A 26,964-nucleotide genomic window follows, 5' to 3' on the forward strand; every position below is an offset into this window, starting at 1 on the left:
CGCCGGAGCCGCTCCGCCGCAGCCGCCCCCGCTCCATCCCGGCCGCAGCCCGGCCCGGCACCGCGCGTGACGTCACGGGGAGCGTGACGTCACCACACACGTAACGGCACGCGCCCCAGCGCCACTGCCGGGTTTCGCTCGGGAGGCACCGCCTTCCCGGCGTGCCCCGCGCCTCACTGCGGCCGCGCCTCTATCTCCCAGCAGCCCCCGCGCGCGGAGCCCGCCGGCGCGCGCGGCGCTTCGGCGCAAGGCACGCCGGGAGTTGTAGGCGGTGCGGGGGCGGCGGGGCGAGGCGAGCGGGCGGAGTCGGGCGGCGGCAGCGGCGGCCTCGGGCCTCGGGTCGGTGTGTGCGGGGAGCGGAGCGAGGGGAGCGGGCACCGCAGCTGCACGGCCTCGGCCCGGCCCCGCGCAGCCATGTCGGGGCTCCTGGGGAAGCTGTTCGGGACGGGCGCCGGCGGGAAGGGCGGCGGGAAGGGCCCGTCCCCGCAGGAGGCGATCCAGCGGCTCCGCGACACGGAGGAGATGCTGAGCAAGAAGCAGGAGTTCCTGGAAAAGAAGATCGAGCAGGAGCTGGCGGCCGCCCGCAAGCACGGCACCAAAAACAAGCGCGGTGAGCGGGGGGGGCCGGGCCGGGCCGCGCCGAACCCGGGCAACAGGTCGGGAGGGCCTTGGCCAGCGCAGACGCAGCTGTGCTGCTGTGTTTTACACCCAGAGCCTTTATTTTTATACCGTAGTGGCTTTATTTTGTACCTACTGCCGGTATCCCACCTCTCCGCGGCCGTACCGCCCTTCCCGGCGCAGTTCCCGCCCCAGCCGGGTTTCCTCAGTGTGAGGGGAGGACACCTTCCCTTCCCTTCCCTTCCCTTCCCGTCCCTTCCCTTCCCTGGGGCTGCCCCGTGTGAAGTCCCGTCACTCCCCCGTGACTCCCATGTCGCGATAGTGCTCGGCTCCTCCGTGCTGTTCCTGCCCTTCACTGTGGGGAGAGCTCAGGGGAATATCCCTGAAAAGGAAAGGGAAAAGCAGGGCAGCACCCTGCCGTCAGCCCTTGATTTACCCTGCTGGTGGTTTTAATTCCAACCCACAAAAGTCTTTACTATCTGTGTTTATTTTTGTCACGTCTTACCAAAAGTTCTGAGCGTGCTAGGGAGGGCAGGAGTTACAGCCTGATTGTGTGTGTTGGTTGTTTTTTGTTGTTGGGATGAAGAATTTCTAGGAGAAAACTGGCCAGCATTAAAAGGGTTTCTGTAAAATAGGTAAGTTAATATCCCAGAGACAACAAACAGCACACACATTCCGGCTGTAGCTCCTGGTCTCCCCAACGCACTCAGAACTTTTGGTAAGAGCTGATGAAAATAAACATAGATTGAATAGTTAATATTTCCTCTTCTGAGAATAACTTGGGTTATGCTTGTCCTTTGTTTTGTGTTCTCATGGAAATACTCATTCTTTCGGAAGCAGTGTTTGTTTTGGGGTTTATTCCCACTGCTCAGCCCCCTCCAAGAGGCTCTTCCACACACACTCTTAAGTTAATTAATGGAATTGCTGTTTCCCGGGTGGAACTTGACTTCCCCAGACAGGTCTGGCTGTGTTTTCCAGGCAGTGCTTGATATGTCTAGAGATAAGGCAGTTGTCGCATTATATATTCCAGTGCTCTGAAAACCAACTTCTTCCTTGTTTTAGCTTGGTCAGTAAAAGTTTCCAGGAAAGCACATCCTGATTTCTGCGTGGATGTTGTTGCCCTCTCTGTGCAGGAGCAGGAGTGGCTCTGCCTGTGGCACAGGGAGCTGCAAACACGCGTCTGGCAAGGGCTCGTCGGCAGTAATTACCCTCAGGAGTTTCATGTCACTCCTTCAGTCAGCACTTCTAGCTCCTTGCAGACTCCAGAACTTCCTTGTGTGTGGGTGACGTGGATGGAGCTGGCTCATGAGGGCTCAGGGATTATCAGAGACCTCAGCAGAGCCTGACTTCAGGCTTAACCAAGTCAGTTCTAATTTAAATACACTGCAGCAGTTCTAAGAAGTGAGCCTGGGCTGTGGTTTTTGTGGCAATGAGCTCAGAATGAGAACCAAAATGTGGCTCTGCAGTTTCTTCATCTCCTGGGTCACACTGGGCCTTTGAACTGCTAAACTTTCTGTTGAGCTTCGTCTCTCTGCTGTAAAGGCATCTCTCTGTCTGCTGCCCTTCAGAACCTGGCCGGGGAGGGATTAAATTTCCTCGGAGGTGGAGGAAGGAGGAAAACCTGCCCATTCACGGCGGGGCTCTGGCTCACACTAATTGAGGGCTTGCAGCAGCGCAGGAGCCTGAGGAGTAATTAAGGAGCTGTGAATAGGAGAAGGGCAGGGATGGGTTTCTGCTGGAAAAGGAAACCACTCTTTTTCCATTTCTGGAACTGAGAGGCCAACTGTTCTTACCGGGCTGGGAGTTAAGGCAGCTGATTGTCTGTGGCTTGTTGGGAAGTGAATTCCCCTCAGGACACACTCAGTTTTTCTGAGTTCATCAATACTGAGCTCCTACAAATTGCATTTTTTTGATATCCAGATACTGGATTTTCTCTGACCTTAGGTTGGTTTATAATCCATTATCTATGCGATTTTGATGCAAAGTCACTTGAAACCATATTTTAACTGAATATAAAAATATATTGGTTTTATATGTGAAAGTCTGTCATTTTAATGGAAATACTTTGATATGGTTAAAATGCTTTCAAGTAAAATTGAACGAAAGATAATTAGCTAGAGATTATTTTAAGTGTTGGATCAACTTTTAAAAAATTAAATTTGGAGAATCCTTAGGCTTAGTTCTCCAAGATTTAATCACTTCACTCTGGAATCCCTGCTGCTCCTGGAGGATCTCCTGTGGATGCTGCACATTGGTGATCTGAGCTGGGCAGTCCTGCTGATGGCCCTGGAAGCTGCTGTGGGACAGCCAGAAGAAGGTGGTAGAGTGGTGCGGGGAGTTTACCTGGAAGCTTAAAATCACCTTGGGAAAACCTGGAATGGCGTTTTTGTTGTCCCAGAGGAAAGGCGGGTGTCTGGAACACTTGAGGAAACAAAAGGAAACATTCTCAGCTCCCCAGCACACTGGGTGATTGTTCAGGTGCCAAGTGAGCTGCTTTCCAAAGGCTCATTCACTCATTCCTGCAGCACTTCTGGAGTCTAAGGAAAGCTTAATCTAAGAAATTTAGAGGCTTCTGGTTCCTGTGCCTGCCCCAAGCACATGCAGGGTTTTGTTAATTTATGAACTTATTTTACGTGTGTATTTTTTGTAATCCGTATTTAAGGTATCCAGGCTGTGTAACCAAACAACTCAGGACGTTCTGAGGTTATAATAAGGAACTTTGCAGTATAAATTTACTCAATCTGTGTTGTTTCTTGGCATGGGAGGCTTTCATGTTGTATGAAAAGTTCTGAGTGTGCTGGGGAGAGCAGCAGTGATGGCTTTAATGTGCTTGCTGTGTTTTGTTCATGGGATGAAAAACTCTCAAGATTAATCATCATTGGAAGGGTTGTTTGAAAACAGGCACATTACTCTTCCCTCTTCTGGGAGGAACTTGGGTTGTGCTTGTGCTTTGTGTTCTCATGGAAACGTTCAATCTTTCGAAAACAGCGTTCTGGGCTTTGTCCCCACCCCTCTGAGAAACCCTCCCACACTTCAACTCTACCTCGTGAGTAGTGATTTACTCCTCAATGAATTTCTCACAACAGCAGCAGCAGTGCTGACTAATTTGAACGCTGCTCAGCCAGTATCTCACTCATTTTACATCTGCCCTGAAAACCAACTTTGCTCTAACAAAAGCAGAGTGCAGCTGTGAGCCTGATGCTCTGGGAGCCCCGTGCTGCTGCTGCTGCCTCCTTTTATTCCGCTCCAGTTTGTCCGTGCTGTTGTTTCGTCTGGGATGTTTTCTCAGCGCTCAAACCTCGTGATACAAACTAAGCTGCTCCATCTACTCCAACGGTTCTGGGTTCAGTTTCAGGGGAGTTGAAGCTGATCCTAATCTCTGCTGCTCTGGTGTTTCTGTTCCTGTGGCTGATCACGCAAAGCTGAGCTGCCTCACTGTCCTGGTTTAGGGCAAATTTGGGAGAAAACCTCCAGAAAGCAAACCCACACAGTCCTTACCCCCAGCCAGTTTGGGAAGGATTCCTCGGAGAAAAGTGGAAAGAACCTGTTTATTTAACAGGCACAGCACCCCCAGCACACAGAATGAACAATACCGGGTGACACCACTCTGTCACTGCTCTGGAAAAGATGACAAATTCAGAAAGTCTCTCTGGGGGTGGTCGCTCTGTTCTCAGTCCCTCCAGCTGGGGCAGCTGCTGCAGCTACAAGGTGCAAACTCTCGGTGTTCCCAGGTTCCAGTCCAGAGCAGGCTCGAGGGGTTCCAAAAAAGGGAAAGGAAGAAACAGTCCAGGGAAAATTCAGACTGCTTAGCTAAACTAACTAATGAGCAAAAACAAAAAGCCAAGCAAAAATCAAAAGCAGCACCATGTACTGCCCCATCTCTGTGTCCCACCAGCTGTGGGGGAGTGGCTGATAACAAAACCAAAACAAAACTTTCACTCTTCAGAGCCAGTCTTGAAGGCACAGAACATGATACCCAGCGTAAACAGAACACACAAAGGGGGATACAAGCATCATAACGTCACCCTAGGACACAGAGGAATAGCCCAGGCACACAGACAACAAGGGGTTAATGCCTTGAGCTCTGACTACCTCGGGTATAACAATTCCAGAGTCTGTTTCTCCTGGAACCTGAAGCTCAAGTTCTGTCTCCGTGTGAACGTTACAGGAGGGAGAGAAGCTCAGTGCTGCTTTAGAGTGCCAGTGTTAAAAGGAGCTCATTCAGATCCAGGGTGAGTGGATGCACTTTTGTGCCTGCCTGCCACTGATCTTACCTGTCTGTTAGTTAACACTACGGCTACAAACAGTGCAATGGGTGAAAAGCCAATTTTGTGCCAAAATATATTGAGGCTTTAGCAACAGAGGGACATTTCATGGATTTTCTCTCAGTGAGCAGTTTTTCTTTCCTGATGTCAAAGTTTTTCTTTTCACTGTACATAAATATAATGTTGGGTTTTTCCCCAGCACTAAGTACACAAAATAGATGCAAACCCACTGCTAGATTCCTGCTGTATAATTCAGGCTTTTCCTGGAGAGAGAACACTCCTGTTCTCCACCCAGCACCAAAACCAAACAAACCAGGACTTGGGCTTGGCTGAAGTCCTGACTTTGGGCCCACCTGGGGCTCTCAGTGCTGCCTCAGGTGATGGTTTGTAATGGAAATTAACTCCTTACATCCCTTTACCTTTTTTAAGCTGTCCCATCAGTCTGTTGATGTGATTTCCCTGCAGCTGGAGGGTTCTGGTGTCAGAGCTGCCCCTGTCTGGGACCCTGCCTGGAATGTCCAGCTGGGACTGGCTGAGTGAGGCTGCTCCAGGAGTGGCCCTGCCCGTTCCTCTGTGCTGCTCTTCCCCTTTGTGTGGGCAGACCATGACTTGGATTAACTCGCTGAGCCAGACAAAACCCAACTCTTAGCAAAAAAAAAAAAAAGAGAGAAAAAAGTTGTTTTCCACACTTAACCACACAAATGCTGGAGCTGGCTGGGAGAGGGAGGCAGGAATTTGATGGGAAGGAGGAGGGAGGGCAGTTCTGCCTCTGCTGGCAGCAGTCCCTGCTCAGAGGGCAGCTCTGTTATCACAGTACCTGTGATAACATCTGAGGGACACAGGGCTCATTATTGAGCTCATGGCAGCAGGGAGGAGGGCCAGGGTGGTTCTGTGTGCAAGGCTGGGTGCTTCAAAGCTGGCAGTGAGGCAGGGCAAGCTGCAGCCTCAGCTCTGGGCACGGGCAGGGATTCAGAGGGTGAATCCTTGTGAGTGTTTGCAAGGGCTCAGGTTTGGGGAGTGTGGCTCAAAACTCCTGTTTGCCAGCAGAAGTGGTTCTCCCAGAATCAAATGTGCCCCTGGTTTTGTTTCCATGAATCATCAGGTGCTGTGTAGGGAGTCCTGCAGCACTTCCAGCCCATCTTCAGGCCCTCAGCCTGCCCTCTCTGTGTTTTAAGTCACAGTCTAAAGCAAAATTGATGTTTGAGTTCCAGGTGCTTCTCCATAACCCAGGGTTTCAGTGCTGGAGTATTGATGGCAGTGCAGGCCTGAGTCTTTCATCTTCCCCCGAGGTAATGAGATGGGCATTCATCACCTGCCTTGGGAAAAGCGATAATTGCTCTTTTTAATTAGATCATCTTCTTTGCATTTCACCCTACCTATGTTTAGCAGGGGTTTTTGGAGACAAGACTCTCAGGTATAAAACAGCAGTGGTGGGATTCACAAACACCATTTGAAAAAACTGCTTTAAAAAGTGGCATTAAAAAAAACCCCAAACCCTGTGATTCTGAAATACATGATTTGGTAACTGTACTTGATGCAATACATCCTTCCTCTGTTCCTGTACCCTGTCAGGAGGGAAACCTGGCATGATTGCAGCTACTAACTTTGTGTTTATTACTTTTTCTCTCCAAATGTATTAGATGTTGGATTCTAGTATCTTATTAAACTCCAGGCCTAATTACTGAATCCTGCTCCTAGGCTAATTCAAAAACTATAATTTGCAGGTGATGCAAATCATCAATTTGGTTTAACCCTCTTTTAGACTTATGCTGAGTTGTGGAGAGTTTATCTGCACTGGGATATGTTGGGTTTTGCATTTGTATCATTCAGGTCTCTCTGTCAGTCCCTTATTGCTCCCAAAAACCCAAAATTGCATTGCCATTTCTGGTTTTTGAGTATGTGATGTTTGTCCCAGAGACTTTGGGTAGCAGATTGTGGCCTGAATTTTGCAGCCAGCAAAGTGTGGACATGAGTGGGGTTTAAAGTAAAATCTTGTCATTTACTCCCACTGCTTAAAAATGGATGATTTTTGCAAAACTAAAAGCTGGAGCAATCTCATTCTTGACTTCCCGTCATATTTGCAACCAGGTGTTCAAGAAACTGGAACTCCTGGCACAAAGTGTGTGAAACAAACAGGATGCAGGTGGAGAATCCAGAACAGACCAGACATCAATGTTGTCGGGGTTTTTTGCCTTTCCCTGAGACAGCCCAAGGCTGCAGCAGAGCTGGTGATCAGGAGGTTGATTCTGCTCTGAATCATCCCCCAGAGTCTGGAGCAGGGATCCAGATCCTGAAGGAAGGGCTGGAGCTGGGGGGGCTCACCTGCACAGGTGAGGGCTCTGAGGAGAGCCCAGAGCCCCTTCCAGGGCCTAAAGGGGCTCCAGGAGAGCTGCAGAGGGACTGGGGACAAGGGATGGAGGGACACGATAACCAGGAATGGTTTCACACTGCCAGAGTGGGACGTTGGGCAGGAATTCCTCACTCTGAGGGTGCTGAGGCCCTGGCACAGGGTGCCCAGAGCAGCTGGGGCTGCCCCTGGATCCCTGGCAGTGCCCAAGGCCAGGCTGGACAGGGCTTGGAAGCAGCCTGGGATGATGGAAGGTGTCCCTGCCATGGCAGGGGTGGCACTGGGTGATGTTTAAGGTCCCTCTCAACCCAAACCACTGTGATCCCATGGATCCTTCCTTGTGTCCACTACCAAGGGCACTGGGGTGGCCACAGTGGCCCAGCACTGGTGGGACCCAGAAGAGCAGAGTGTGAAGCTCAGTGCCGGGCTGTGGCAAAGGCAGTAGCAGTTCTGTCCATGATGTCCTTCCAGGTGGAAGCCCAGCTGGTAAAAGCTCTGCTGTGGGTTCACTGTTGAGATGAAGCTTTGCCAATTAGCAGTTTCTAGGAGCTAACAGAGTTTTAGGATAATTGTGTGGGCAGCTGTTGTCTTGCAGCTCTTGACTGGTGGCAGTGAATTTGGTGATAGTACAATATTTTAGACGTTAATAATAATTTATTTTCACATGTGTTATTTATTCTAGCCTATTCTGAGCTTCTTATTTCACTGTATAAATTGTCTTATTTCAATGTTGGAAAACAAAAGAAGGACATTAGCCCCTCAAAACACTTATAAAAGGCACTGTATATTTTTAATTTTTTGAACTGCTTCTTGATAAATTCTAATTTTCTAACTATTAAACATGTTAATAGTAATTTACATCTACAGCTCAAACAGAAAGCCCTCTGAAGTTTGGAGGTGTCCAAATAACCAGTGTGACATCTCTGGGATGTGATCAGTATCATTTCCTGGGATGTGATGGGATGTGCAGTGGTGGGGTGAAAGTGTCACCAAACACCCACATTGTGTGTGCTCCTCATGGCCTGGCAGGATTTCATCCAGATTCAGGGATTCTGTGCACAGAGGTTGCTCAGATGTTGTGAACTGAAAAGAGAAATGGCAGAGTGACAGGAATCAGTGGTATTCAAACATTTGGAGGTGATTTTGGTTGGTTATGAAACAAAACAAGTTAATAGAAAGCAAACTTCATCATGGGCTCCCTGGGAACTGCATCTGCAGTGAAGGTGATGATTTTACCTCCTGAAAATGCCCTGGGGCTCTCCATGGTGGGCTCTGCACGTGCCCTGTCCTGGGGGGACAGTGAGAGGCAGAAAGGCTTTTTTGGGACTGCTTCCCTGGCAGCCCCATCAGCAGGAGCAGAATTTATTGCTGAGCCTGGCTCTGGAGCTGATCCCAGCCTCAGAACATGGGATTGCCATTCAAAACTGCAATTCAGCCTCAAAAAAGTACTGCAGTGTTGCCACAGGAGTGTTTGGAGGTTGTGTCAAGTACAAAATTTTAAATATAAATATGGTTTGTCTTATTTGCTTTATAACTTTTGGCTTTCTAAAGGGTTGTGTTCTCAGCTTTCCCTCCCATGTCAGTGTTGGAATCTCAGCATTCAAAAAAAAGTGCTTTTTACATCCCAGAATATCTCATCTGGGGAAGTCAGGCTGCTAAGAGAAATGCTAAATATTATGACAGCATCAATGAAATTTTTAGACTTGGCAAGGCTCTAATAATAATGGTCCAAGGCTGGAAAATGCCTGATGGATTCCCAGGCAGCCACTCTTTGAATTCCCCAGCAAGAAAAGGTCTTGAAGGGTGCCACTTTTGGGTAGGAGCTTCTCAGTTTGTGAATTAATTACAAAAATACTGTTCAGCTTAGGGAACTGGGTTGGTTGGTTGGTTGTTTTTTTTCCTGTGAGAAACCAGCATTTGGAGATACTTAAGAGCTGTTCCTGCAAAGCCTGATGCATTTCTGGCAGGGATTCAAAGGAAGATGCTGAGTTTTCACTGAAATTCTCTTTAACAAGGTACCTTCAGCAATTACAAAATAAAATAGAAAACTCATGAAGAGTGTTTGCAGGCTGTGAGGATCTCAGGGACACCTTAGGGAACACACATTTCTCATCCTAAAAGTTTAAACTTTGGTTGAATACTGAATAATTACCTCATTTCACACCAGAATTGTATGTGTGTATCAAAGAAGGTGCAGATTTTTAACTGGCAAAGTTGGTGGCAGTTGGAAAGAGTAAGAGAGGATAATTTACTCAGGCAGCCTTAGAAAATACGTAATTTAATTTGGAAATCCCTTTCTTTTGCAATCCCCTGCCATCACCCAAAGACCTGCAGGACCCTGAGGAGTGGCACTGGGAATTGGGAAATGCAGAGCAGGCTTTGCTGCCAGAGCCTGGATCACATTTCAGGGAATGGTTTGCAGCTTCAGGCCTGGATGGTTTTGGCTGAACCGGCATTTCTGAGACTCCTTCCAGCTCCTGCGTGGGACAAAGCTGTCTCTGGAACTGCGCTTTCTCATTCCTGGTTTGCTCATTTGAACTTCAAGACTCACTGTAGATGACATTTTTTTTCCTGTTTTTTTTGGACAAAACTGACTTTTTTTTGATGACTTTTTTTGATGACCTTTTTGTGATTACTTTTTTCATTACCCTTTTTTTAAATTACATTTCTTACCTTTTTTTTGACAAAACTGACTTTTTTTGATGACTTTTTTTTATTACTTTTTTTGATTACCATTTTTAAATTACTTTTTTTGATGACCCTTTTTTAAATTACATTATTTTTCCTTTAAAAAATTTTTTTTTGAAAAAATTGACCTTTTTTTGATGACTCTTTATTTTTTTTGTTACCTTTTTTTGATGACCGTTTTTAATTACTTTTTTTGGATGACCCTTTTTTAAAATTACATTTCTTACCTTTTTTTTGACAAAACTGACTTTTTTTGATGGCCTTTTTTATGACTTTTTTTTGATGACCCTTTTTTGATTACATATTTTTTCCTTTTTTAAAAATTGACCTTTTTTTGATGGCCTTTTTTAATGACCTTTTTTGATGACCATTTTTTAATTACTTTTTTTGATTACCCTTTTTTTGATTACATTTTCTTTCCTTTTTAAAATTTTTTTTTGGAAAAAATTGACCTTTTTATGATGACCTTTTTTTTGACGACTTTATTTTTTTATTACTTTTTTTGGATGACCCATTTTTGATTACATTTTTTTTTCCTTTTTAAAAATTTTTTTTGACAAAATGACTTTTTTTGGATGACTTTTTTGATTTTTTTTGATTATTTTTTTCATGACCCTTTTTTAATTACTTTTTTTGATGACCCTTTTTTTTGTTACTTTTTTTTTCCTTTTTTTGACAGAACTGACTTCTTTTGATGGCCTTTTTTATGACCTTTTTTTAATGACTCTTTTTTTAATTACTTTTTTTTGATGATCTTTTTTTTATTACATTATTTTTCCTTTTTTTAAAATTTTTTTGAAAAAATTCACCTTCTTTTGATGACTATTTTTTTATTACCTTTTTTTGATGACCATTTTTTATTACTTTTTCTGGATGACCCATTTTTGATTACATTTTTTTTCCTTTTTAAAAATTTTTTTTTGACAAAACTGACTTTTTTTGATGACTTGACCCTTTTTTTAATTACTTTTTTTGATGACCCGTTTTTTTAATTACATTTTTTTCCTTTTTTTGATGGCCTTTTTTAATATTACTTTTTTTATGACCATTTTTTATTACTTTTTTTGGATGGCCCTTTTTTTATTACATTTTTTTTTTCCTTTTTTAAATTTTTTTTTGACAAAACTGACTTTTTTTTGATGACTTTTTTTGATGACCTTTTTCTGATTACTTTTTTCATGACCCTTTTTTATTACTTTTTTTGATGACCCTTTTTTTAAATTACATTTCTTTTCTTTTTTTTGACAAAACTGACTTTTTTTTATGGCCTTTTTATGACCTGTTTTTGATGAATCTTTTTTTAATTACTTTTTTTGATTACATTTTTTTTCTTTTTTAATTTTTTTTTTTTTTTAAAATTGACTTTTTTTGATGACCTTTTTTTGATGACTCTTTATTTTTTTATTTTTTTGATGACCCTTTTTTTTATTACATTTTTTTCCTTTTTTTGGACAGAATTGACTTTTTTGTTACCTTTTTTTTGATTACTTTTTTAATCACTTTTTTATGACCCTTTTTTGATTACTTTTTTTCACCTTTTTTTTTTTGGACAAAACTGACCTTTTTTGTGATGACCCTTTTTTTTGGATGACCCTTTTTTTATTACATTTTTTCCCCTTTTTTTGTTGACAAAAATGACTTTTTTTTGATGGCCCTTTTTTTAGATGACCCTTTTTTATTACTTCTTTTTGATGACCCTTTTTTTGATTACATTTTTTTTCCTTTTTTAAATTTTTTTTGGGACAAAACTGACTTTTTATGACCTTTTTTTTGATGACATTTTTAATGACTTTTTTTTTATAGCTTTTTTTTTTGGACAAAACTGTCCCAGGCTTGCCTGGAGATTATTTTACAGAGAATTAGAGCCAGGGTGGTGTGAAAGTGCTGCTTCCTCTTGTGTTTGGGTGTTGCTGTATCACAGCCCTGATTGCTGCTCTACAGATGCTTTTTTCTTTATCTCTTTGGGGTTTTTTTTGTTTCTTTTATACATTTATAGATTTTTAAAGCAGGAGTGTTTATTGTTTTGTTCCATCTCTTGCACACTAGACTAAATGTTCTGGCACTGCTTTGCTCAAGAGGAAGTTGTAATCTTGTATTTTAAAAGGCAAAAACTTTGTATTCTCTGCTTGGGTTTGGGTCCTTTATTGAAATTGTTTTAATCAGTCCCAATCTCTGAGCTGGGAATAGTTGCCTTCCTTTGAGGGCAGGGTTTGGAAACTTTATTAGAAATTTAATAAACAGGCAGAGAAAGACAAGGGAAGCACCAAGCCTTAACTCTGCCTATGATTCTCTGCTAAAAGTGCACATTTCCCAAAAGAAAAGCACAGGACACTGTTGAGACAGGCCCTGGCATCAGGGACAAACATGGATCATGGCTTTTAGAGCTGAACACATCCCTGAGGCAGCAGAGCTCTCAGGAGGTGATCTCACAGGAAAGGAGCTGCTGCTGCACACAGGATCATAAATATATTTATTTATAACCATCCTTTGGTACCTCTGTGTCCCAGCCACTTGGACACCACAGGGCTTAAAAATCACACCTGGCTCTTTGGGCCTTAAAATCACACCTTGTTTTTTGGGCCTTAATATCACACCAGGTTTTTTGGATCTTACAATCACACCTGGCTGTTTGGGCCTTAAAATCACACCTGGCTTTATGGAGCTCAAAATCACACCAGGTTTTTTGGGCCTTAAAATCACACCAGTTTTTTTGGACCTAAAATCACACCTGGCTGTTTGAACCTCAAAATCACACCAGGTTTTTTGGGCCTTAAAATCACACCAGGTTTTTTGGAGCTTAAAATCACACCTGGCTGTTTGGACTTCTGACATTTTGTGTTCTGAGACTCACCTGGGATGAGCCATCCTTGCTATGGCCTGGATGCCTCTGTATGGAACCAACGAGGGCAGTCCTGGTGTAACAACTCCTGGAGCCGTCAAACCTCTGCAGAAAGGTTCTTACTCAAGGCAAAAATCAGAGTTTGATCAGTCTGTAGTCAGCAGTCTTTTTATCTGCTCACAGACACATTTATCTGTTATTGGGGCATAACTTGGCAATTCTCTTTTTAGTTTTTTTTTTTTTTTTGAGATCTGTAGGCAGTTTGCTGGATCTCAGCAGTGAGAGATGAGCAGTTGCTGCCCAGGATAAAGCTCCTGACTGCAGGCAAGGCAGGCAATTCCTTGTTTATCCCATTCCAAGGACAGCCAGGATGTTGTTCCTGATGAAATTTGCTGCCCAGGCGAGTGCCAGGAAGATGGAATGGGATTTTCAGAAGCAGCAAAAATAAAGATGCTTCTTTCTGCAGAGCAAATTACAGCTGGATGTACAGGGTAATGTCCAAAATGCTCTTCCACTATTAAGTTGATTATCTCAATCCTATTTAGTGCCTGGGCTTGCAGCTCAAGGGGCCAAGGCACCCCAATTTGGGCAGCTCCTCTGCAGCTCCTGCACTCTTTATTATTTTGGTGTGGCTGACATTTGGTGCACATTATTTCCTGAGGCTGCTGTGGAACTCTCTCATGCCATATTCAAATTGCTGCTGTCCCTGTGCCCTGGCATCTCTGCTGCTGCCATTTCTGCCAGAGAGAATGCAAGAATTAGCTGTGAGATGAAGTTATTTTCCCCTTCAGTTGGAATAATTAGAGCTACTAACTGCAGTGTTTTCCCCTAGAGGAGAAGCCTCTCTATTTTAGGCAAAAATTTTGACCCCTATTTTAGGTGTCAGTGTGAATTTTGGGAGGGTTTTGCAGAGGAAGGAGACACCTGCACTGTGGGGGGACAAATCCTGTGGCATCATCAACACTTCCACCTTGGCCCGGTGTATTTTTGAATTCAGTGAAACTTGGCCAGGTGTATTCTTGAATTCAGTGAAACTTGGCCAGGTGTATTCTTGAATTCAGTGAAACTTGGCCAGGTGTATTCTTGAATTCAGTGAAATTCCTGAGTTCTATTCCCAGTGCTCTTTGCTCCTCTCAAGCTGAAATGTGGTTTTGCCAGCAAATTTTGAAGTTCCAATTATGTAAGAAAGCCTTGTTCTTCCAGGTTTTTATCTGCTGATCTACTCTTTTCTGCTAATGATATTTAAAAGCATTAATTCCCCAGCTTTGCTGTACATAAATATCCCAGGAACACTGCCTGTCCTACCAGTGTGTAAGGAATATTTATTTGCAGGAGGGCTGTTGATTTTTAACAAAACCACTGACATTCATAGTCAATTTTCCCTCTCTGAATGCAATAGCATGTAGTAAAATTATATTTTATTATCCTGCAAGCTGCTTATCACAGTGAACATTCATCTCATTTGACTAGCAAACTGCTGTAAATATGGCAAAGAAAATCATCAGACTTACAACAGTTCATTTAATAATAATAATTTGCCTATACACGGATTAAAATAATTCAAAATACATCACATTCTTACAGATAGCATTTCTGGAGGACAAAGTGAAATTATCTGGGTGAGCAGTCATGTTTTTCTGACTGATCTGCTGACAGAGGAGAGTCTGGCTGAGTGACTCTGCTCTTTTCATTTCTGGGTGTTCATCAGTCAGGAGGAGTGACTGGAAACAGTGACACGAGTTCTGCTTGTCACTGCTGTCACCTGCCATGGTGACATCCCAGTGAAACCCTGCATTCTTGGGAATCTCCATGGTCAAACAGGAGGTGTAGAACTTCTGCTGGTATTTCTAGCAGTGGGGGATACCACAGAAATTCAAAGAAATAGACAATTGAAACAGTATTTTATACTTCAATCAAAGACTGGAAATAAAAAAAAACCCAACCAACCAACAATCAATGACAAGTCATCCCTCAAAAAACCCCAAAGCAAACAAAAAAAGCAGAGGAAGGAATAGGTTTTTAAGTGTTATAAAGCTTGAGAAATGTTCTTTGAATGTAGTTTTAGGCAGGTTTTACATTCAAGAAATTGAAGCAGCCAGCCCAGGTGTGACTGGACTCAGCTGCAGTTTTATTCCTCTCTTGGATGTGGTGTTTTCTTTGTCAGAATTTCTCTGTGAAAAGGAACTGCAGAGATCACAGTCTGATGTTCATTAACACAGAAATTTTACATTCCTTTGCCAATGAAAAAGAGATAATAAACTATTGATACCCATTTTAACTGGTCAGGGCTCTGTGGGGCAATCATTTTAATCTTTATGAATAAAAATTGTCTCCAACATCCCCATCACAGCTGATAATAAAGACAATTAATATATCAAAATTTCATATGGAAAAGGGAATTTTGAGCCTACTCACTGTCTCCTGATGGATGGCAGAAGTCACCCAGGTAGTATTAAATATATTACCTTTAATTCAATTATAATAATAATTATATACAAATATATCTAACTGCTTTTCCCTCAGTCATATATATTCTCTGAAAGCTTTATTACAATTCAGATAAAGTACAGCTGAGGTTTGTTATCTGCTGATTGTTTTTTTTAGAGGATCTTTTAAGTGCTTGCAATTCATGCTGCACATTGGACTTACAAGTTAAACCACCAGTGTGCCTGGTAAGGAGGAGGTGTGGAAAACATTCTTTATTGGCAGGTTCTTGCTATTACCTTGTGAAAACTGCCCATGGAATGATGAGATATTTTGCTGGCATTGAGGGTTGTTAAATCCCCTCTTAGAGCAGCTGGTTTTTATTTCAGGGGGATATTCCAGAGTGAGTTCAGCCACTGAGCTGTGGCAGAAGAAGAGCTTTTTGGGGAACCCAAGGTAGAAAATTATCATTGCAGTCTGCTTTATACTGATGAACAAACCTCTTACTCCTGTATTTTGTAAAAGCAGCATTGCTGGGTGTTAGCAGAATAAGTTTTTGTATCCTCCATGGTCCTCTTGGTCCTGGATTTTATGTCACAGGGATATTCCACAGTGAGTTCAGCCATCAGGCTGTGGCAGAAGAGCTGTTGGGAGTCTTTTTAGGGAGCTCAAGGTATAAAATTATCATTGCAGTCTGCTTTATAGTGATGAACAAACCTTTTACTTCCATGTTTTGTAAAAAGCAAGTGTTGTTGGGTATTAGCAGAGTAAGGTTTTCTATGCTCCATGGTCCTGGTTTTTATGTCACAGGGATATTCCAGAGTGAGTTCAGCCACTGAGCTGTGGCAGAAGAGCTGTTGGGAGTTTTTTTGGGGAATCCAAGGTATAAAATTATCATTGCAGTCTGCTTTATACTGATGAACAAACCTTTTATTTCTGTGTTTGGTAAAAGCAGCATTGTTGAGTGTTAGCAGAGTACGTTTTTGTGAGCTCCATGGTCCTCATGGTCCTGGATTTTATGGAGGGGGATATTCCAGAGTGAGTTCAGCCATTAAACTGTGACAGAAAAAGAGCTTTTTGGGGAACTCAGGGTGTAAAATTGTCATTGCAGTCTGCTTTATGCTGATGAACAAACCTTTATTTCTTTTTTGTAAAAGCAGTATTGCTGGGTGTTAGCAGAGTAAGGTTTTGTAAGCTCCATGGTCCTGGATTTTATGTCCCAGGGATAATCCAGAGTGAGTTCAGCCATTAAGCTGTGGCAGAAGAGCTGTTGGGGGTCTTTTTGGGGAACCCAAGGTATAAAATTATCACTGTAGTCTGCTTTATACTGATGAACAAACCTTTTACTCCTGTATTTTGTAAAAGCAGCATTGTTGGGGGTTAGCAGAGTAAGGTTTTGTATGCTCCATGGTCCTCCTGGTCCTGGTTTTTATGTGCCAGGGATATTCCAGGGGAGTTCAGCCCAGCTGGACTCTGCATATCAGGCCCTGTGCAGGAGCTGCTGGGAGAGGCTGGCCCTGGAAATCCTGCATGGCTTTTGGGTGCAAGATAAGGAGTTTGTCCCACTGCTGGGAAGCTGAGATCAGCTGATTCTAGAAAACCCTGCTGGGTGATCTCTACAGCACATTCTAGGGTGTGAGTGAACTCTGGCTGGCCAGGGATAAATGTTTTTAACCGAGTGTATGGTCCCAGGTGCTGCTGAAGCAGCTGCACAGCAATTAAAGCTGGCTGTAAACTGCATTTCTGCCTCTAATTACTGCCTTGGAAGCAGTAAAGGCATCATTTGGGGTGTGGGTGCTGAGGAGAGCCTCTGCCATGGCTGTTGGATGTGATAGCAGCCTGTGAGGAGGGCCCCGTCCCACTCTGATTTCAGACACACCCAGTTCTTGCATGTGCTCAGTGCCACAGGGCATCCGTACCCCACTCTCTCTGGTGCTTATTTAATGCATTTTTTATTTGGTTTTTTTTTGTTAAGGTTGGGATTAAATGTATTTTTTGTTTGGACTTAGATATTTATTAGTTCTTATTTATATTATAATCTTATAAGTTGTGAGTTTTGTAGTGCTTAATTCTAGTAAGTTAAAAATGCTACAGGGCATTGGTACCCGCTGTCTCTGGTGCTTATTTAATGGATTTTTTTTTGGGAGGGGGATTAAATGTATGAGGAGGTATTTTTTGTTTAGACTTAGATGTTTACTAGTTCTGACTTATATTATAGTCTTATAAGTTGTGAGTTTTGTAGTGCTTAATTCTAATAAGTTAAAAATGCTACAGGGCATTTGTACCCCACTGTCTCTGGTGCTTATTTAATGGATTTTTTTTAATTTTTTTTTTTTGTTTGTTTGTTGGGATTAAATGTATGAAGATCTATTTTTTGTTTGGACTTAGGTGTTTATTAGTTTTGATTTATATTATAGTCTTATAAGTTGTAAGTTTTGTAGTCCTTAATTCTAATAACTTAAAATACTATAGACATTTTTGTACTCCACTGTCTCTGCTTCTTATTTAATGGATTTTTTGGATTTTTTTTTGTTAAGGTTGGGATTAAATGTATGAGAAGGTATTTTTTGTTTGGACTTGGATGTTTATTAGTTCTTATTTATATTATAGTCTTCTAAGTTGTGAGTTTTGTAGTGCGTAATTCTAATAAGTTAAAATTGCTACAGGACATTTGTATCCCACTGTCTCTGGTTCTTATTTAATGGATTTTTTGTTGTGTTTTTTTTTTTGTTAAGGTTGGGATTAAATGTATTTTTTGTTTGGACTTGGATGTTTATTAGTTCTTATTTATATTATAGTCTTAAGTTGTGAATTTTGTAGTGCTTAATTTTAATTAGTTAAAATGGAGAGGTATGTCTGTATAAGGTCTTTTAAGGATAAACTTTTATTTAAGAAATGACACTTAAAATAATTTTATTTTTAACTTAATAACTAATTATTTGTGGCTTGCAGTGTAGATTTTTTAATTTACTTATATAATACTACTTAAATTTATGAAGAAGAAGGACTGGTCTCTGCCCTAAAACTTCTATCTTGTTTTATGTATCTTACTATATTCTAAAACTTTAAGTTTTCTACTATGTGATATACACACTTCTATTCAAGCTACCCACTCATAATCTTAGTTCTGTTCTTTAATTTTGGAAGTTTTCTCTATGGTTTCAGGTCAAATGCAGTGTTTTCTTGGGGGTCAGTGCCTGGCAGCACAGAAAGTCTAAAATTCTCAGCAACCAGGGTTCCAACACTTATTTATTTCTGATTTTGGGAAAAGATGGGTTTTTTTGGGAAAAAAAGCCAATGTAATTCCCTTCAGATTAAATTTTTATAGCTTTGGCTTTAATAAAAACTTGACAAAAACATGTTACTCTGGCAGTTCATAAGATTTCAGTATGTTCCTGATCTTTGGCCTTAGGGAGGAGAAAAGAATATTTTCCTTGGTCTGAAGGGGTGGGAAACAGAAAATCCCACAAATCCATGAGCAGTTTAGGGCAGTTCTGGTGCACGAGAGGTGTGGGTGGGGATGGGAGGGACAGGGTTACCCAACAAGCCTCATAAGAACTTGTGATCCTGATAAGATCCTGTGATCACTCACAGTGATCCCTGCAGTGTTTGTGTCTGAGCAGCTTGTTTTAAACTCTGCATGAAATGCAGGCAAACTCTAATTGTTCTCAGAGAAGGCTGGAGTGGGGAGCTGTACAGAAATTGCAGCACTTTACTTGGCTTTGTATAATGTTATATAATGCTTAAAAAATTTCTGCTTTTGCTAGTAATTCTCCATGAGGCACAAAATTCTCACATCCCCTTATTGTTGGGCATTTCCCCAGCATCTGTCACTATATAAACACAGCTATTAACAGTTTTTAATCTTTCTGAGTAAGAAAACTTCCTATATCCTTAATGAAACCATTAGGGCAGAATGAACCAGCCTAAATATCCCAGCAATGTGTTGCTCATCGATTTATGATCTGGCATCAAGCTGGAATGTTTGGGATGTTTGTGTTGTGCCTCATTCTGCAGATCAAACATTGTCCTTTGCACACCCCCTGTTCTCAGTCCTGTCACACACATGGATGTTGGACTGGCCCAAAACTGGGCAGATTTACTGACCCTGGAGAGAAAGTCAGTGCAGAGGTGCTGTTTGTTTTGCACTCACTGTTTGTGAGTGGTTTGTTTTGGGTCCTTGGCTTCTCTTGCAGCAGTTGAGATGTTTTTACTGACTTCTCCTAAATAATCCTGAGCTGCTTTGTGTGCTTGGCATCCTTAGCTGGGCCTTCCCATAAAAAAGTGCTTTTTTTTTTGTTTGTTTTCTAACACATTAATTTGAAATTAACCAAATACAGCATATTCATAACCAGTTGCAGAGCTGGAGCTCTGTTTAGGACTTTACCTTGCAGGACTGTCAGCATCTCAGGATGGCAAAGTCCAGAACACCTGGGCTGCCTGTGGGCTCCATCAGCAGCCACTTTATAAACATATTCATCACATCCCTGAGTTAGCAGCCCTCTGCAAGGAGAGATAAGGGAACCTGTCTCTTGTCAGGATTTCCTACTCCTCGTTTCCTGCTCTGGAAAGCAGGAAAGCATCTCTCTCAGAGATGGCAAGATGTAAAGCTTTTATTTGCCACCATTCGTGGACCCTGCCAGGGCTGTGGCATTAAGCACATCTTGTACAGCTCTGGGTAAAGGTAGTTGGTGTTCCCTGGGTTATACATACCTATTATAATATTGGCTTTTCACAAATATTAAAATGGATTTTGTATGTGTGGTGTTAAAGTAACTTTGCTATAAATATATAGTTTTTATTTCTGTTGTTAATTAAGCTTAGACGTGGTAGTGAAATAGCTGATAAAAGTATGCTTATGTTAAAATACCTACTTAGATAACATCCAGTAAACATATGAAGAAGACACTACAGATATACCAAGTATCAACACTCACCATCTAAAGACATTATGGACCAAAGCCCAAAACCAGAAGTTATAATAAGAATAGACTAAAACCATAGCCAAAGAATACACATGCGCTAAAAAAACAAATCTGAAAAAGGACTATACTAAACACTTCTTAGAATATGTAAACTAATTTGAAGAAAAAAGTTTACTATGAATAATTGTTTATAAATATGTAACAAACTAGTGCAGTAAAAATTGGGTATAAAGAGTGTTTCCAAAATAGCAAATGTGCTCTTAGCTCAGTGCCAGACACAACTGACTCTAATAATCTTTGCTTTATAATCTTTATCTCCTATTAAACTTTTTAAAACTTTTTAAAAGTCCTTTATTCAACTTAAATTTTTACAAGAGAGTGAACGTGTTTTTCACACCTGTCTGTCTCAGGAATGGCCATGATTTCTGCCCAGGTGTCTTGGGATGAGCTGGCTGTGGGCTGTTGTCACCTGCTGGCTGCTCCCTGGGTAGGGCAGGTTGGAGCAGTCCTCCCACACTGGTGCCAGGGGTGGGAGCTGTCCTGGGGGGGCTCCTCCTGCACAGCCCACAAGCAGCAAATTTCTCAAACCACCTTCAGTGAGGCTTCTCCCAGCTCAGGCTGTTGTGTAAACACCTTCTAGGAGGAGTAACACAAAACATCCATAAATACCAACATTTTTAGAATGTGTATTTCACGTTTAAGTGCAAAGCTGAGGGAACATTTCTCCTTGGATTTGAACAGGGGTTCAGCAGGAGGGGGGGATCTGCAGCAGCACAAAGATCTCAGCTGGCAGGAGCTGCACCAGCAGTGCTGCCTTCCTGTGATGGGGGGGAAGGTGAACAAGGCTGGTTTTGGTGGATGAGCCTGGATATTGAAGGTTTCTGTTTGCTGTAGCATGGTCTCTGTCTGTGGTGTGTCAGGAGTGAGTCTGGGCTGGCATCCTGCTGTGACAGGTGACAGGTGACAGCCACAGGGCAGCAGCCACCTCTGTGCCACCCTTGAAGGATGGCAAATCAAGGGTTGGGCAGCACAGGTGATCTGTGTAGACAACAAACACCAGAACATGCTAAATATCTCTCTGTGCTGAGCAGCGCTTGGTGCAAAGAGTGAGGGGCTGTTCTGGGCACAGAGCTCACCAGTGCCACCCTGTCCTTTGCTCTGCAGCTGCCCTGCAGGCCCTGAAGCGCAAGAAGAGGTATGAGAAGCAGCTGGCACAGATTGATGGCACGTTATCAACAATTGAATTCCAGAGGGAAGCCCTGGAGAATGCCAACACCAACACTGAAGTGCTCAAGAACATGGGGTTTGCTGCTAAGGCTATGAAAGCTGCTCATGACAACATGTAAGTCACTCCCTCCTGCATCTTCCCACGGGATCTGTAGTTTGGCATTTGTCAGATCTGCTGTTCCAAACCAAAGGTGGAGCTGGAGCAGCAAAACCTTCTTGTGAAAGGCTCTCACTTCAAACTAAAATTGAACAAAACACACAAATATGATGCTTCCTCAGTTTACTACTACATTTATCCAAAAGCTGGGTAGCACCAGTGTGGTCTAAAGAAAATGGGAGCCTGCAGCAGTTACAGATCCATCTTGTAACAGCAAGAATTTTAAGCCTCAAGGGGGGTCTTAAAACTTGTTTTTCTGTAGTGGAGTTGGTGTATGTAGCAATAATTAAAGGTAAAAGTGCATTATGGGAATGTTGTGCTTGCTCCACAAGCAAATATTGTGGATGTAATAATGCTGAATCAGGGAAGAGAGCAAATTATTATTAATATCAGTGATGCAGAACAAATGCTCTCCCTGGTGTCTGTATAACTGCTGGGAGCTAAGCTTGCAGGGAAGAGTTAAAAATACATCTCTAATTGAGTTGAGACCAGGGGGATAAAACCCAGACTTGCATGCAAAGTGTATTTTGGGGAAGGGCCTTGGAAATGTCACTGTGGTAGGGCATTTCTACAGAAGTCAGGAAATGCAGTGTTGATTGGGAAGGAGCCTGCTGATACTGAATTCTTTCCTTTCTTTTCCAGGGACATTGATAAAGTAGATGAATTAATGCAGGACATTGCAGAACAGCAAGAGCTGGCAGATGAGATCTCTACAGCCATCTCCAAGCCAGTAGGATTTGGGGAGGAATTTGATGAGGTATGGTTTTTAATTTGCTTCTCTTTGCACCAGTGAATGATGGAATCCTCTGGGATGGGAAGGTCAGGGAGTCCAACCATTGGCCCAGCACTGCCAGCCCCATCACCAACCCTGAGCACATCTTCTTGTGAAGGCTTTGAAATCCCTGCAGGAATTATGTCCCCCAGGATCTCTCTCTGGAGATCTGCATGCTGTGTGTGCCTGGCTGCAGGACTGGGCTCTGAAATCTCTCCTGCAGTTCTTGGTGGCTGTGACTTGGACTTTATGCTCAGAATGGTCTGGATGGCCTGACCTGAGAATATTTGGGCTTGGATTTCCCCTTCCCTCCTCTGCTTTCCCTCCAAGAGATGAAGTACAGGAATCACATCAGAATCAGACTCCTCATCTCCTCACTTCGCTCTGACCCTGTGCATTTGTGCTATTTTCTTTAATAATGCGATCAGCTATATCTGATTGATAATAAATATAACTTAAAGTTCCTTCTTTTTTCTTTTTTCTCCTTGAAATCCTAGGATGAACTCATGGCAGAGCTAGAGGAACTAGAACAAGAAGAACTAGACAAAAACTTGCTGGAAATCAGTGGGCCGGAGACAGTACCACTACCAAACGTGCCCTCAATATCAATACCCTCCAAGCCAGGTATGATCAACCTTTACTGAAACATCCTGCATCATTAAAAATGTGCTTATTCATCTGCCAGTTCCTTGGATTTGGGAGATCTGGCTGCAAACAGCACAGACATTTTGCTTGGAATTGCTTCCTGAATCCCAAATCACACCCAGTGATTGCCATTTCTCTGTGAGGGGCACCTGCCTTTCAGAAGCAGCACAAAAATCACTCCCTGTCACAGGAGCAGCTGTTTTCTGCTCCAGCTCATCCAGGTACTCTGCATGATGCTCAGGGTGCTGTGGAGGTATGGGAGAAAAGAGCCTTTTTCCAGCTGCTGTTGGGCCAACAAGGAGGAAATCTTGACAAGACACCCTGAGGAGGTAAAAAGGAAGGCAGAGTAAATGAACTCATAAAATCATTGCAGTTGGAAAAGACCTCCAGGGTCATCCAGTCCCAGGCAGGTTCAGATTCCCCCGTGGATCCATGTTTCCTTTGGGTTTGAATTTGATCCCTGCTTTTCTGGCCTTGGGAGGATCTTCCTTTGGGGTTCCCTCTTTGGGAAGGCTGGGGGCTCCTCTGCAGTACCCAAACCAGGCATTCCCAAAGTCAGGATCATCCCAGTCCTAGCCCACACATACCCAGGGAATTGTAACTGGTGTGAGGATTTTACCTGGAGGATGGACAAGAAATGTTTGAATTTACACAGAGGGTTCAAAGCTGCACTTAAATCTGAACTGGTCCCTCTTGTGTGAACATTCCCATGGAATTCAGCTGAGCTGGGACACCTCTGGCAGCACTAATGGGATATAAAGCTTTACAAGCCCATTTTGCTGAATCTGCCTGACTATGATGAATAACTTACAGAATTTGCAGCTCTATTCCATGCCCTTACTTGGAACAGGAAAAAAAAACCTCCAAAAGAGCAGTGGATGCAAATAATCCCAGTTGGTCAGTGTATCTGTAATTATCCTGCTGCCTTTCCAGGCTTGGATGGGTGTGGGAAACAGCAGCACTGCCTGAGCAGGTTCTGCTTTGTGCCACTGCTCCTGGTGTTAGTCTGCTTTCATTCTGACACCACTGACTTTGTGTGTTCCTCTGGTTTTATTCTGCCACCACTGATTTTGTGTGTTACTCTGCTTTCATTCTGACACCACTGACTTTGTGTGTTCCTCTGGTTTTATTCTGCCACCACTGATTTTGTGTGTTCCTCTGGTTTTATTCTGCCACCACTGATTTTGTGTGTTCCTTATTCTACCACCACTGATTTTGTGTGTTCCTGGTTGTGTTTTACCAGCCAGAACTGCTGACCAGAGTTGGTGAGAGGGGGAGGGAGTTCTATCAGAATATCTGAAATCTGAGACTTTATCAGATTCAGGAGAAATAGATTAAATGAACCAGTGCATTGCCTTTTTATTGCCTGGCTGGTTTAATGAGGTTTGTTCTCTAAATATTCTTAAAACACAATGTCTGGACCCAAATCTACTCTTTGCATTTTGTGGCTGCACACAAGTAAGGGGTGTTGTAATTGTGGATATATTTAAGGAGCTACACAGCCTAAAACTTGGGGAAACTCCCTAAAATAATACAAATTGTGTACAAGTTTGGTAGTAAAAGCTGCAAGCATAAAGCTCAGTGTTTCACAGGATTTATGCTAAGCTGCTTTTGGATGGAAATGAGAATTCCATGAATTCCATTAAGGTATTTAAGTGGCAATTTTTGCTTCAGTAAAGCTGCCTCCAAGGCTGGCATTTGGGAAAAATTGGGATTCTGGGGTAGTGTTGGGTGGGGATTTTGTGTGGGTTTATTTTTTGAACCTAAATTGATTTTCACTTAAAACTGACTTAACACTGGGATTAAAAGTTTGTTTGTGCATACCATGGTCAGACCTCCAAAGGGAATACTGTCCCTCATGGTTCAGGTTCATGTGTAATTGTCTTTTTGGGAATAATAATGTGTCTTTTGAGGTAGAGCTGAGTCTGTTACCTCCTTTTTATCCATTGAAGGGAAGATTACCATAAGCTTTCCTGCTTTTCCACTTCTCAGGAGCATTCTGGACTTTGGCTTTAATCAGTCTGAATGAGGAATTTTGATGTTGGTGGTGTCAGGAGAAATTCAGGCAGAAGCTGTTTTTGTTTAATGGTGGCTGGAGGAGCTTAATATAGAAAACCAAATTCCAGCCTTGTACAAGTGAGGGGTCTGGAGCTTGGAGCTGACTCAGTTTTCCTGATGTAAACATTTCCTTTGGAATGACACACACCACTTGGACCAGGAATTGTTTCACTCTTCGGTTTTTTTACCTTTTCCAGAATTTTTGCAGCTATTTGTGGGTTCAAACCTTTTTTGCTGAGTTAATGGAAACTGAATTTGTCAGATTCTAACAAAGAGCAGCATTTTCTGCCCTGGAACAGCCAGGAAGGAGGAGGGGGCAGTGTCCAGGCTGCTCCCTCCCATCCACATCCACATCCAGCAGCTGCCAGGGAGCACAGGAGTGGGGGAGTGGGATGTTCCCAGGGCTCTCCAGCCCCTCCACATTCTGTACCTGACCCAAACACCTCATTCCCTGCAGTCACAGTATTCAGTGATGCAATAAGGAATTACATTTGGATGGGGAAGAGATTCCCACTGGAGACATCAGATGAGTTTCTGTAAGAAGCTGCATCCCTCTGAAAGAGGCTTGGAAATTATGGAAAAATATCACACTTGAACTTTCATGCCCCCTGCCTTCTTCCTGTGGGAGCTGTTGTTTTTTGCCACTCAGGAAGTTTAGCCCACGCTGGCTCTTTCAGCAAATCACCTTTTACTTCAGTTCAAAAAGATTTTATGTATTTTTTTTGTCCACAGCTGGCCTTAGGTTCTTCATTTACTGGTTTGTCAGTGGCAAAGAGGGTTCTGTCAGGATTCCCACTCACCTGTTCTCTTTTGTGATTTTGCAGCCAAGAAGAAAGAGGAAGAAGAGGATGATGACATGAAAGAGCTGGAAGCTTGGGCAGGAACCATGTAACCACAGCAGCCCCTGGCTGGAAAAAAGACTTTGGTTACCTATTCTGGGTGCAAATGTGTTTTGTTGAGGAGAAAGCATAAGCAAAATGTCTTTATCTTTAATTTTAACCCAGAGCAGTGGGAACTGCATTGCTGTTTTCTGCATAGCATGGAAAAAAGTCTGCCCAGAGGAGAGAAGGGGAGCAGGGGAATTGCCTGCTGTCGATACGGTTGAATTTCTGTAGAAAAGGTATTTGCAAAATCAAACACTCAGCTTTGGGACTGTGCTCCTGCCACTGCTGGATCTTCATCTTCAATTTGGGCCATACATTGAATTGAAATAAGCTGCAAAACACTCTGTAATTTTAAGTCAGTTTAAGTGTGTCTAGGAGTCTTGTAAGGCATTTAAAAACCAGGAAAAGTCGTAAGCCCCCATTGGCTTCTTTATTGTGTTTTAGGTGCAAGAATGCTTTAGGTTTTTAGTTCTTTGCCAGGTCTATTTATATCCCTTGACTGCTGTGTGCCAGCCCTGTGTCTGTCACTGCAACGACGTAGTCACTGTGCCCATTTTAATTGCTGAGAATGATCTGCAGTTGATCCACACTCTCTTGGAAGTAGGGAAGGTTTCAAGTTCTGTTGTACATTTTTCTACACAGCACTACAATGTTTATTGCTTTTTTGTGATAATTGATAACCCATTCAGATACATGCACACAATTATTTTAATTAAGAAACTACTATGGATTGCACTGTATTAAATATCTCGATTAATTTTCACCTGTGGCTGCTGTGGTCAATTCTGTGTCCTGTTTAAGTGATCTGGCTGTGCTTTAGGTGGAGTTTGGCCTCTTTCTACATGAGGGACATCCATTCTAAAGCATGCTGAGCTATGGGGAACGGGGAAGGACAAGAGGAGAGAACCTCAAGCTGTGCCAAGGGAGGTTCAGGTTGGACATCAGGAGGAATTTCTTCATGGAAGGGGCTGCCCAGGAAAGTGGTGGAGTCCCCATCCCTGGAGGGACTCAAGGAACAGCTGGATGTGAACAAGTGCTGTGGGCTGGTGACAAGGTGGGGATCAGTCACAGGTTGGACTCAGTGACTTTGGAGATCTTTTCCAACATCAGTGATC

The 26,964-nt window shown here is 42.9% G+C and overlaps 1 protein-coding gene across 1 annotated transcript; it reads left to right on the top strand.

Annotated features, from left to right (window-relative positions):
* The first annotated feature begins 288 nt into the window (after nucleotides 1–288).
* Nucleotides 289–26,612, top strand: CHMP4B (charged multivesicular body protein 4B). Its single transcript, XM_030963332.1, has 5 exons — nucleotides 289–610; nucleotides 21,271–21,448; nucleotides 22,133–22,247; nucleotides 22,760–22,886; nucleotides 25,790–26,612. Exons 1-5 carry the CDS (start codon nucleotides 415–417, stop codon nucleotides 25,855–25,857), a joined length of 684 nt encoding a protein of 227 aa, XP_030819192.1. The 5' UTR covers nucleotides 289–414; the 3' UTR covers nucleotides 25,858–26,612.
* The last annotated feature ends 352 nt before the right edge of the window (nucleotides 26,613–26,964 follow it).

This window comes from Camarhynchus parvulus, chromosome 20 (genome assembly GCF_901933205.1).
Source record: "Camarhynchus parvulus chromosome 20, STF_HiC, whole genome shotgun sequence".
Lineage (NCBI taxonomy): Eukaryota > Metazoa > Chordata > Aves > Passeriformes > Thraupidae > Camarhynchus > Camarhynchus parvulus.

Coding starts and splice junctions, on each gene's coding strand:
- CHMP4B (XM_030963332.1), top strand. CDS start 415: ATGTCGGGGCTCCTGGGGAAGCTGTTCGGGACGGGCGCCGGCGGGAAG. Junction 611..21,270: donor CGGCACCAAAAACAAGCGCG/GTGAGCGGGGGG, acceptor TTTGCTCTGCAG/CTGCCCTGCAGGCCCTGAAG. Junction 22,887..25,789: donor ATCAATACCCTCCAAGCCAG/GTATGATCAACC, acceptor GTGATTTTGCAG/CCAAGAAGAAAGAGGAAGAA.